General features: G+C 32.4%; 1 protein-coding gene across 1 annotated transcript in view; it reads right to left on the reverse strand.

Moving 5' to 3' along the window:
- LOC137924604 (multiple PDZ domain protein-like) overlaps nt 1-14137 on the reverse strand; it is a 215245-nt gene that overhangs the window by 114634 nt on the left and 86474 nt on the right. Inside the window, exon 18 of the mRNA XM_068768020.1 lies at nt 1241-1382. Within this exon, the coding sequence (XP_068624121.1) occupies nt 1241-1382 (142 nt within the window). The remainder of the gene's footprint in view (nt 1-1240; nt 1383-14137) is intronic.

The following is a 14137-nucleotide window of genomic DNA, read 5'->3' on the forward strand; positions in this document are numbered from 1 at the left end:
AAATTGACTTTAAACTTTGTTACAAATTACGTCGAACAGTGAATCCGGGTAAGTTTAGGGATGAATTAACGAATCGACTAAACTTATCCGGGTTTATGTAAGTCATGTTCATAATATCACGTCTTATTTGCGCTTTCATTAATAATAATAACTTTTATTTATGTTTACAAAGTTTATGCTTGTATTTTATAAGAGCTAGAGAAGAGAAAATTTAATGAAGGAAGATAATCGTTATGTATATGATCATGTCTGTGTGTATCAAAATATTAATAAGTATAAGCAAAATACAGATTGTAAGGTTAATGTTGTAAACAATCATAACCTTTTTATACCCTTTTTCCATACAATGTCTATAAATTAGGAAATAAATTAAAGAAGTTAATTAAACAAAAACTTGTAATAAAATATTATTACAGTATGAATGTTTCTTAAAGTATCAAATATCGGGAATAAAGTCAAAAATAGATAAAAGTTGAAATATGTTTATTCAACATAGGAACTTTTAACAGAATTGTCGATAGTCGACTATCTATATATTTATTTTTCTAATATTTTATTTTTGACACTACTCTGCTTCGCAAGGTGTAGTTGAGATGAAAAAGCAGGAAGAAAGTCCATAACATAACATCTTTTAATAAGGTTAAATACAGATTTATACATATACACTTTATCAGATATAGCCTAAATAATATCAAAATTATCAAGCGACATCACTGCCAAGGATTCTTGTCATTTAAATATTCGTTTATTGAATAATAATTTTCTTCGATTTATTTTTAATATGCGTTTTGAATTTAATTTAATGGTAGAAAATGCTCTATGTTTGTTTTAAAGATATTATTAAAGTGACCCTTTGTAGATTACTTTATTAGAATATTTTTTACTTTATTAGAATTATTAGAATTCTCGTAGGCTTAATTTGAAGGTGGCTTAAATTTGATTCTAGATTTTATTATTGGACTCTTCTGTTATACTTCTGATGACTTATACAAGATGTTACTATAAATGATCCTATGTGTATAAAACCATGGATAAATAAATACACTTAAATCTTTTTTTCCTACCTCCGATTTAAAACTAGTTATGACTATCCTTTAATTATTTAATAATAAATATATTCATTTTATGATTTAAATGAGAATAAATAACTTAAAATAAAGGTATGGGTTTCATAAAAATTAAAGTTCGTAAAGTTTTTAGAATTATAATCGTAAACATATATTATAAAATATAATCTTACCTTCCCGCCAACAATGCTGACGCCCAATGGTGATCCAGGACTCTTCTTCAGGGTAACACTTCGCGCCGGACCCCATCGCTGGGCGCCCAGCGTGTGACGGTCAGGGGAGACGGTCACCGTCATGTTCGGATGTGTGACGTGACTGGTAAAGAAACAGTTGCATAAAATATACATGTTATACTATATTGTTAACATTGAATCTTTACTCTTTGCTACATCGTTCGTAGTCAACCATATAACTCAGACTAGACTATATGAACGATCACCTATTAGACTATCATCGTTCTGTTTAAGTCAAATTAATAACTTGACTCTATCACTACTGCCATGAGGAACAGATAGGATAGTATGGAATTCTTGTCATCGGGCCAAGACATTTCATGATGGACACGATCTTAAAAAAATGAAGAAATTACTGAGTAGAAGATGTTGCTGCAGATGATGAAGCAACATACACCTGAGGACTGATCAATGTAAACTATAAGGAAGAAGAAGCATTGTCAAGGGTACAACGAATAATATAAACAATCCATACTCCGTGATCTAGCTTAGAACACAGCTTTAGAGGCATATCGAGGTGTTCCAGTCGGAACTATTGGAGCCATTCAACAGAAATGGAATGTTACCGAGGATAGGAATCTCACATAGCACTTTTCTTCCCCTGGAAGGAATTAAAACTTGTATAGATAAAGATCGTTTAAATTTTCTTCCGACACCAAAAAAGTGGACTTTTGTGAACAATGTAAACCCTACTCAGACACATTAAATATGATTTCTTTAAACATGAACCAGTTTAATTCGGTTCTTATGTATGAAAGCCGTCAATTGTAAATACTATAAAACGTTAGACACACATACGTAACTAAAGTAAATATATGTGTATGTAAAATGCAAATAAAACCTAACGACTCGATACCTAGCTTTCCCACGCGCGAGGTCCCGAAACCCCGACAAACACCAACGCATGTCCACCGCTGGACTGTAATTGATACGAGCTGCATTCACAATTTGCATACACCTATATTCGAAATGGAACTCAATTTGAAAACTAAACTAACTTTATCCAATCTACTCGTCCGTCCATCCTTGCGTGAGGTACAGTCGTAGTGATAATTGTTACATTATTTATTAAAAATAAAAAAATAACCGTTATAGGATGTGTGGTGTTTTAAAACATATTAATGTGGGACTGTATTTTTTAAGGGTCAGATATGACCTCATAGTTGGTAATTGAATTACATTATTTTATCGACCACGCATAGTACAGTTAGTGTTATTTGTAATATATATATACATATATATGTTATGTTTACATTTAAGCTCATTATAATACTATAACACTGTCTTGGCTACAGATTTACATAAATTCAAACGTCTTACGTTTAGACTACACGGGTCTCTTCATAAACTTATTATCTGCCTTTAATGGTCTCCCATAATCGTGGAAGACATTTTAATGTGAATTGTAATAATATCGCTATTTGTTATTTATCTGTTGTAAGTATTTGATGACCTTTGAATAAATAAATTAGCTTCATAAATAATGCTTTATATTAAAAAATTATTTTTAAATTTGTGAGGAGCTTACTTTAAATATCTAGAAATACTTTACTGAAAACGCAGTACTTTATAATCACGCAGTGTTTATTTTTGGTCACGCCTTTTCACCTCTACGAGTGCCATAAGTGACAAAGACTTTAAGAGTAATATTAAGGTTAAAATTTTTTAGTTTGATTTTTTGTGTACATTATTTATTTTTTTTTCTTTTTCTTGCTATATTCTCCCTGTGATTCCACTTTTTTGGTACTACTTCCATAAAATTTGAAACTACTAAAACCGCCTCATCGAAATTATGAGGAACAAATCTATGTTTCTGGAACTGCGGATCGAGCGTTCTTATTGGAAGTTTGGCGCGTGAATAATCACACAGTTTATAATTATTACTAATAAGTTCTCGTGCTAAGAGTTAGCACAAGAATGTAGTATATATTAATTTACACACTATTTATTGAGGACAAAGAAATATTGCCGATAAACAGAAAAGTGCAATATAAAATATCATTTATTATAAAAAACGCATGCTAATCAGCACAACGCCCATCGCTTATGAACTTATAAAATGATTTATATCAATAGATTAAGTAACTGCAATATTAATGGTAAAAAAATTGTTTTTATTTTATTTTTATTTATTTAATATTCTTTATTGTACACGTTAAGATACGTTTATTAAGTTTTACAATAATATACAAAAAAGTTCATTGGGCGGTCTTATTATTAATTAATCTTAATCTCTTACAGACAACCATAGTATGGAAAAGGTAAAAGTAATGTTTTTAATAATAAAATACTAAATTTCATGTCAACAATGTTTTAAAAATGTATATTTAACTTTATTTATTATACAATGATTTATTAGTTTATATAATAGTATATGTAATAATAACATTTGAAAATGGCGCAAGAACTAAAAAGCAATTAAGAACATTATAAATGATTTATTCTTATGAACAATTTATTATTGAGTTTTTCGTGGGATTATCTCAGATCAAGGTAGGTCCTTCGTAGCTTTATTTTAAACTGTATAAAGTTGAAATGCAGTAGTTAAATTTGACACTGGTTTCTATTAGGTGTCTTATGATATCACATTTTAACTAAGAAAGGGACTAATATATAGCTACTTCCGCTATGTAGCAGTAGTCGTGAAGAATAGGAGAATATCTCCTGAGGACACCCCGTGGAGGGGTGAAACATATGTAGAGTAGATTAACGGTGGTAGTTGAGTTTCGCATTGTTTACCGCACGCGCATTATCAGCGGGTTGGCGGGCGGTGCACTTCATTGCACGACTACTGCTGCATAGCGGATGTAGCTATATATTAGTCCCTTTTTTAGTTAGGATGGACTTCCGCAAGGTAACGCCTGAATCTATTAGATATGCAATAGTTAAATTTGACACTGGTTTCTATTAAATGTCTTATGACGTCATATTTATGCAGGACGTATCCTAGACGAGAAACGGCCTCTTTTAGACAAAAACAAGTCCGAGAGATAATAAGATCGGTTGCAAGTGGCCTGTATCCAGGGTCTTCAAACAATCCTTTCGCACTGATCTTCTACGCTGCTCTTACCGGTCTGCGGTTTCTACACTAAAACCTAAGGGTAAGGGCCAGTCATTTATTCTATAATTTGCCGCTTCAAATGAAAAATAGACTTGATCAATTATAAATTTTATATACGACTATCACTCTAAAGTAAAAAGTTTACACAGTGGTTTATTGTTAATATATCTGAAACAGTAAACAAGGAACTGAATCTCTAAAGTGCCTATTCATAAAAATTTTGATATGCAATAAAATAATATGGTTCATAAAAAAAGATTAGTGAGACATTTTTGTTCGCGACAGTACAGGATGACTACAGTTCAATCACTTAACACAGCGCTCCATGGATGGATGAACACGCCTCTTGTCGCTACACCGACGGTAATATGCGGCATTGTGTACGCTTAACATCGTAAATGTTATTTCAATAAATTGTTTCCTCGTATTAAAAATTGCAAGTGATATATGATATTTTCCTCAACGGATTCTATATGTGAGTAATTCATTTCTATTACAATCTTAAAGATACATACAGTGACATAAGAAATTTTTAAAAATTTTAGGTGTGTCATAAAAATGTTTACTTATGTGTCTTTTAAAAAACTTTTTGCAACCAAAGCTTTAAGAGTTCACAGTTTAAAAACAAGTCACGTAGTTGTCGCCATAATGAGAACAACTTCATGACTTGGTTCTAAGAGTGGTTTAGTCGAATGAAAAATGTTCTCAAGAAAAGTCATATCGAAGAGCGGTGACATTGATAGGCTTCATGCTGGATTAGGTAGGCAATGGTCTTTTTTTTTGGTTTCGAAGGGCGAAATCTTCCGGACGTTCAAGATGCCCTGCCTCTGGGGGGATGACAGGGGTATGTGGGATTCCTACCCACTAAAACTCCCCCCGGTGATCGCCCTCTGCGCTACGGGAGACCGCGGTATCTCCTGGTCAGTGATCACCACGCGGTCTTCTCTCGCGCCGTGCTATTTATGATAGCCCTTCCCCTAAAACCCTCGTGGTGATATCACGATGGTTCGAGACCACGTCAAACCATCGTCCGCCTCAGAGATTCCGAAGCTATTGGGAGTTAAGGGACCCCACCCTAAACTCCCGCGACCCTGAAGGCCTCGTTTATGGTAGGGGAGCACCATTCACCGAAGAGCCGTCGCGAGGCGCGTCCTTGCGCTGACGGCGTCGTCTCTGAGCGGGATCTGTAGGTAGGCAATGGTCTAACCTAATCTAACCCTTTAGCCTGGGTTCACTAAAATAGGACTAAGGTATCCCTGCCTGTCATAAGAGGTGACTAAAAGGGCATCGCGTCCGCGGGCGGTGAGGTGGTGGGGTCATTTGTCATACACTCAATGCGAACTTGAATGCCAAATGTGCCTTGGTACTGAGAGGCCGTTGCGAGTTCCGTACAAGCTCTGGTAGCTCCTCTAAAGGTAGTGAAGACGACCACCGAGAGGGTTTCCCTCAGAGAACAGGATATCTTGTGTCCACTCTGAAAATTTCCCCCACACTACCAAAAAAGGGAGGCCATGGTCTAGATTTGTCACCTTGTGATTTTTTTATGGGAATATCACAAGAGCACAACCTTTTGTAACGCTTTGACAACTCTAATTGAATTGAAGCAAACGAAAATGGCTGCTATACTTCTTTGGTACCATTAAAAATAGTTTTTAATTGCTTGCACATATTGAATAACAATAAGATAACACTAGAATGGAAAAGGATTGTCGACGTAGTGAATAAAATTCAGTTTACATTTGGAATAAAAAATTAGGTAATATTTATTTTCTTAGGATGAATATAACATAATTTTTCTTACAAACTTATTATTTTCATTATTTAATATTCACATTTATTTTTCATGTAATTTCTTCATGTATCTTAATAAATATTTATCATTGATTCAATTTAATAACAAATATTTAAAAAAAATTAATTTGATGTTTGATTTTAATTTATATCGCATTTTTTAATTATATCAATATCATTATTTTGTAAATATCAATAATCAATAATAAATATTTAACATTATTTTATAATATTTATAGTTTATCATATTAAATAAGAATATTGTAATTTATATCAATGGATTATTAACCTCAATTATATTGGAACACTTGATAAAGTATATGTGCACAATATTTTTTCACTAATATTTACGGATAGTATATAGTATTAATCAAAATATTCAATGTAAATTACCGCTGAATATAATTTTTTGAAACATATATAATACACAGTTTCATGAAACTAGAATACGTAACATGTTACTTTTGTGTTACGGCAGGGGTGAGCAACCTTTTTATTCAACGCGCTTATTTAAATTTCGAAATTGTTTGGCGGGCCGCACATAAAGTACCACTTATTAATAATCAACAAAACATAATTTCACTCTTATCATTTTTTCGCCAAAAGAAATAAAAATTTTAAGATTCAAGAAGAGATGGTGGCCATTCCTATAGCTTAAACTTACAGGCGTGTTATTAAAAACTCAATGTAATTTGAAACAATGTTGCAGAAGATCTAAAGAGCACCTTGATGATGTAATGTAAAAAAAAATATTTTCCTTTGCTTAATTAAAAGATTTTCGACAAAAAACAACATATTTTCTTTAATATTATTATCAAAAGACTACTTTAGTATCACTTCCAATATGTAAAACCGTATTCTAACAAAAAAATGTTTATATGACTGGAATAGGTAAAAATATAAGAGTTATCAGACATACAGACCATTGTGTCAAATGTACACTGTTATATTTCAGGAAATTTCGCAAAAAAATTCTGTTATTAAAATTTATTACGGTGACAGGCGATCGCCATTTATTTTTGTTATTGTTTTTTGCGTCAATTAACTTGGGAATTAGTACAATCAGTTCATCGAAACCCCTGTTTTAAAAAAAAGTTTTTTAAAATGTGTTTTCTTTCCTTTATAATGTCTGAAGTAGATTAACCTTTCGCATTACAATAGAATAAAATAAACTAATGTAACATATTTCAGAGTAAAAGATAGTTTTTGATCTTTAAAGCTATATATAACCAATTATCCTGTTATATAAAATCTTTTGGTTTCAAATAAATTCGTATTGATAGCTACTACGGCCACAATACTTTTATGTAAAAATATTCTTGCGCGTTCGAATTCAAAATCGAACGGCGATTCGAATTCAGTCGCTATCAGCGATGTGTTTTTTGCTCTGCAAAGAGGACTCTTTAAATATGCTACGAGTGTCATCTGCCTCTGATCTTTGGTGTAAATAAACCGATTAAAATATTACGAAACTCGTAATAAGCGACTAAAAATGATTTGCAACACCAGGGCTTCAAATTAAAAAAAAAAACATGTGAGTTTTTTAACTACAGAGAATGGAAAACTTGTGCATTCATTCATTTTTCAATTAATAATTAAACATGGCTCCATAATTGTGGCGTGGGAGCTGACGACGTATATTAATTAACGTAATTGCACTTTGTACTAGTTCATTACGCGAATACGGGGAAGGCGGGAATATAGAAGTATGTCTACAATGAGTTCTATCGTTGTTTTTTCTCGTTTATCCTCTTGTGCAAAGCATATGCTTCTCCAAAAATCGTGCAACTTCCTGTGATCTTGACTTGTTATTTTTGTCATTGGTCTACCTATTTGTATCTCGATTTCACCAGTGATTTCTAAGTTATATTTTCCACATCGCTCGTAGACAATCAGATAAGTTCGTCAATACTGGTAGAAGGAAAAGCAAACGGTGAAACAACTCGTGGGTTCACATATCCACTGTTCTATTCATGTGATATTAACATCTGGATTTGTTATTTCTACTGCCCCGAAGAAAGCAGAGGTTAGAATAGTATGGAAAGGGATTGTCATCAATTCCGATAAAGTGTTGCAAGGTGGACACGATATTCAGAAATGAAAAGAAGTTTTAAGGGATGGAAAAAAAGAGTTGTAAGGGATTACGTAATATGTTTCTATGCCAATCTAGCAAATACTTTCGAAGTCATTTATGAAGTCACAGTAAATCCGCTGGTAGTTAAAAGCTGAAAGGATGAAGTGAAGGTAATAGAAAATGTATAAAACGCTCCAATGGATTCATCCGATATCGCGCTCCGTCGGACGGAAAATTCTCACCAGTCTGATGCACTGAATGCACTAATCTAATTTTTAATTCAGGACCTCACCCGTTAGATAATTTCCCTCAACAAACAACTTATATTTGTAACGATGTGTATGTAGTAACCAATGGTGATACTAATATACAAGCTGATAAAAATAACTGTAAAAGATTTAAAGGAGTAAATAAAGATTTAATAACTGTTTCCAATTAACCTATGTAAAGTGATCAATTTGAAGCGTGCAACACTGATTTATTTTTTCTATTGTAATGCGACCGGCCAATAATTTTTGCAGTATTATCTCTGCAGGGACATGTAGTAAACAATAATTAATTTTAATATTTAATAAACGGAATTTACAAATGCTTTTTTTACTATATTATAATTATGTCATTTATTATCTGTAAAAACCTTGTTTATTAAATAGATTGTACCATAATTTGACAGCAAATAAACTATACATTCACCCGTTTATAGTTTTTACACCTATTACCAATCATCCTGTAATATTTTATAACAGTAATTTTAAATTTCATTTAACTTAGAGAAGATTTAAACTTGCACAAATATTATTAATGAGATATTGATAATTAGTTAAAACAGTAAGCATTAGCAAATTTTGAGACATGCTGAATAGTAAAAAAAAATTAGAATAATTATTATATACGTTAGATGATAGCGGTAGTTTTCTTAACGGGGCACACGGGAATCTCCGTGTACCTGCATAAGTCCAAAAATTAGGTAGAGTTCCTCGTGTACCTGTGATTTGGATTTAAAAAATTATTATTTAAATAGAGACCCTATTTACCTATAATAGGGGTTGAATGAGACGCCTCAAAAATAGGGTCATGAAAAAATTAAAAAAAAAATCGCTTATAACCAATCAGACATTTGTATATTCTAGAATGGTGTATAAATGTGGTCTATATTATAAATAGTTTAAAAGTAAACAACAGCCATCATCAACAACAACCGAAGGGTTCCACAACACCACAAGTGGCGTTCCACACAAGTGGCGACCACGAGCCAGTAGACGCGGCGTGTGACCGACAACATAGTTAAGATGTCGGGAAGTCATTGGAGACAACGCCGGTCATTGTGGCGACGTAAGGGAAAGCCCTATGTTTTGTAGTGGGTGTCCATTGGCTAAAATTTAAGTCTCACTCTGACTTGACTCCTAGTGACTCTTTAAACCAATTGTCCTCTCTCTCCTTTTCTCATTGTTATTACTGACATTACTACCTATTACTTAACTTCGTTTTAAATTGATTATTTTTTTATTAAATTTCAACTTTGATAACATAAATTAGTGGTTTGTTGTTTATCTACGTCCAAACAATTGTAACACTTAATCTGAAATGTCACATAAATGAAAAAAAAATAGTATGAAGATCATAGTCAAATGGAAATGAAAGGTGAGATAAGATTGAAAGTTTAATACGACGAAATCTATATTGTGTATATAGTTGAGGAAAATTTAATTGCACAAATTTTTTAAGTGTTAATTAATAAAGTTAAATATGTAACAATGTCAAACACTGTGTTAGTAAATGTAGTTTAGTGTAAAAGAATCTTTTATTCTTGTCTATAAAAAGGTAACAAATACTGAATTTTTCATCAATATAGTCTACTGCCGAACATAGGCCTACTTTGTCTAGGCATCGAATGTCTTTCGATGATGATGACTGACAAAGTTGGAATCTGTGCGATCAATTTTCTCTTCGATCATTTTTCAATAAATTATTTTTTGATTTGATGTGGTCTGATCTTACTGCAATGTATAAAGTAATTTTTTGTTGTTGTCACCTATAAAGGAACATATAACAAAACCATTATTATGCGATAACTCTTTATGCAATTTTAACTCATGTGCTCTGCTGGTGTATCTAAATAAATAAATAAGTCGGCTGTGCTCATGGGTCTTCACTACAAAACCTTAAAGCTACCGCTGGCAGAGATTTCCAAAAACATAGTCTATCAACACCATCATCACTTCAAATGTAAGACGTCTCCTGAATATAGGCCTCCTCCATGGACCTCTTATGAGACCGATTATAAGGGGCCCATATCCAGGCTTTTCCTACAACTTTAACAAGGTCATCTCATCTTATTGATCGAGGTCACTTCGCTTGCTGTGGCCTCTACTTCTGATCCTTAAAACCCAAGTAGGAGTTTTGCGCGCTATTCAGCTTGCCCACTACCACTACAGTTTACTAATCCCAGGGCTATGTTCATTTTCTTTGCTCTACGGATCTCTATATTTCGAATTCGTTATTCAAATAAATACTGGCTTAATCTACATATACTAACTATGTCACAGTAGCCGCTGTATATCCTAACGAGCTGTAACGTAACGCACTAGTGAAGGTTATGACGAAGCCATTCAGGTTCCGCTTATAAGTAGAAATCAAGTGCATTCGCTCAACGTCACTGCAAACTTAATTCCAGGAATTTAATTTAGTTTAGAAGTCTTTCAATGTCCAGGCTTATTAGATATATATGTGAAGGCTTTAAAAAGGTGAATATAGCTTATTTTGTGTCAATTTATGTATGTTACACGCTATTTAATTTTTTAAATTAATTAATACATTGTTGTACACCATAGATAATAACTAAATAAAAAAATAATTTATGTAGAGGTACAAGAGGCGGTCTTATCGCTCGCAGCGATTTCTCCCAGACAACCTGTCGATGGAGATGAGAGACATGAAGGAGAGAGCAGTTTAGGGTGTACATACACATATCTATAAAAAAATATTTATTTATACATATGTACACACATACATATATATACATAAATATTTACGTGGGAAAGCTATTACATAAATATGAATAAATATAGCTACACAATATCCTATTTTAGAGGTCAAGGTTTAACGCATCTTATTGCTTCTGTTAATTCAATTTAATGGTATCAGAAATGATAAATAGCGTATAATCACGTAGTATATCGTAAGAAAAAGCCTTTTCAAAATTCAGGTTAATTATTAAAATTAATTGTTGTTTACTATCTGCCCCTATATAATTTTTACAGCCAGTAATTGCATTCCAATTAAAAAATATGTAACACATTTCAATAATCACTCATTACGGATTCTAAAAGGTCTACCAGTTCTATAAGCCTTCTATAAAGATCGTCACACTACTTTTTGTAGAAAAATGAGGCATACATTCACACATCTACAGCTTATACCAATGGTTAACCTGTATATCACAGCAATTTTAAAAGGTATTCGTAACAAGTACTTTGTTGTCTACTTAATGTGGTTTAACGAAATTATTTTATAGCACCAAATTTTCTGAACCCATGTTTTTTCGAAATTTAACTGTATTTTGCAGGAATAAAAATGAGGTATACATTCTCACATCTACAGCTTATACCAATGGTTAACCTGTATATCACAGTTATTTTAATGGGTATTCGTAACATGAACTTTATTATCTACTGGAATGTGGTTCAACGAATTAAAGGGCATAAGAATTTTGTTGTCTAGACTGAAATGCGATTCGACGAAATTAATTTATAGCACCAAATTTTCCGAACGCATAGTTTTACGATAATTAACTGTATTTCGTAGCCGCGAATATGCGGTTTAAGATAACTGGATTATTTTTCGCGAAGCTTTCAAGATAATGTCTAATGCAGAGGTAATTAAATTAATTTCATCCTTTATCAAAGCCAGCCGTAGTAAAACTCAATATCCGTAGCGTGATTAACAAATTGTAAAGAACAGAAACAGTATCGACATATTTCATGGGGTACATTCGAAGTTTTTTTTGTTTCTCTTATATATATTTACAAATCAATAGATATTTTTGTTTTCCTTTATAACTTATCAAAAGATTGAAAGAATCAAAAGTAAATTCATAGTTTTTTCATACCAAAGTTTTAAAAATCGAATGAAATTTTTATATTACTACAGTTCGAATCATTATTTTAAATTACATGGGAAGCGGAACATCAAAAGAAGAATTTATAAGGAAAAAACACTTTAGCCCATTGTCCAAAACATAAAGAATATATTGTCAATTGTAAAAAATATGTCATCAAAAACCTAAAAAAAAAGAAAATGTTACGTTAATAGATTACATAAAAACTAATCAATATTTCGAAAAAAAATATGAATAAATATTTTTTATATATTTATTATATTGTTCATGTGTATTATAAATGAAACTGAGTGAGTTCAAATTGTTAAAATGACTTTCCATTGTAAAAAATAAGTCCAGTGAACGAGGTACACTTCTTTAAAGATTCCCGATCATTCTATATGTAGGCAATGTTGGAATTTCTTCCGCCACTTCTACTATCAGCGTTAATACTTTTCTAAGTGGTAGACCCGCTCAGACTTGAGTTGAAATGCCAAACGGTTTTGTTGATGAATGGCAGCTCAAGCCTTGGTCTTCTTGATTGGGTCCATGAACCTGGTCACTACATGGAGCGTCAACCAAAGCGATCTAAGAGGTCGAGAGTCACGTATCCTGTGAAATTGTATTATGTGGTATCCTAAGCCAAGGAGCCTACGAGCTTCTCTACTTCTTAAAAGAGAACAAGCGGCCTTTTGCGCCCTGCCCTACCTGACTGTAAATGCTTCTTGGTTGCTTCTTTCTTGTAAATAAGGTCAAAAAGAAAGGACCAAATAGGACTAACCCATAAAATTCACCTATTACGATAATATAAATATATATATATATATATATATATATATATATAAAATTAAATAACGAGAATATTATGTCATTTTCGAATACTTAAAACGACGAAATACTGGCAATACAATCATTCACTTTGAATTTCATTTATAAATTTTAAAAATGTTGAGTAAAAAAATAAAGTACATGTAACGTAATACGCATGTACTTATGAAGTTGAAACCTTACAAAGACAACAATCTTTTCATTGTCACAACTCGTAACGTTAAATGATTTTCAAGGACTTCGAATGCGACGCAAAACATTTCAAAAGATAATATTTTTCCTTAAATTCTCATACCTGGTTATTATTATATTTTGTATCGATAGAATATTTAACTATTTCTATCGATAACACAGTTTATAATATCATAATAACTTACCAATAATACTAGTTGAACAACACTACATATCGCCTCCACGAAGAGGACCCGAAAATATTTCGTGGCACAAAAAACCGGTGAAGTTTTAATGTAACGAAAATAACCGATAAACGTGGTCCAAGTGCGGCTTGTCAATCGGTAATGGAACATTCAGGTCGCCTAACCATAACTCAATTACCGGCATTAGCAATTTTCTTATAGTGATGTACGGTTCAAACTTATCGATATCGATATTAATTATTTTTTACTGCTCTATGTTTGCAAAATATAAATATATACTTATATGTGAATTGTTTCATCATCTTCATCATTTTAGTCGTAGGACGTCCATTGGTGATTCAAGAACTAGAGATATTTTAAATTGAATTTATTTATAATACACAAAAGTGTTCTCCATAATATTCAGAACAATCAAGTTGATATAGATATCCCCATGGAGTGGCTGCCCTAAGGATTTTCCACCCAAGCGTTTTAATAGCTGGAAGGCCTCTCAACTGGTTAATGAATATATTTCGTAGAGCCTTAACTCAAGGCTTTCGAGGTAGCTCTTGAGCGCTCTCTACTATCTGCCTCATAAGCCCGTGGTATCTATAGATGCTAGTAATGTACC

The sequence above is a fragment of the Battus philenor genome, unplaced genomic scaffold (assembly GCF_028537555.1).
Source record: "Battus philenor isolate CCGP_79_NKW_IND1 unplaced genomic scaffold, ilBatPhil1.0.hap1 SCAF_24, whole genome shotgun sequence".
Taxonomy (NCBI): domain Eukaryota; kingdom Metazoa; phylum Arthropoda; class Insecta; order Lepidoptera; family Papilionidae; genus Battus; species Battus philenor.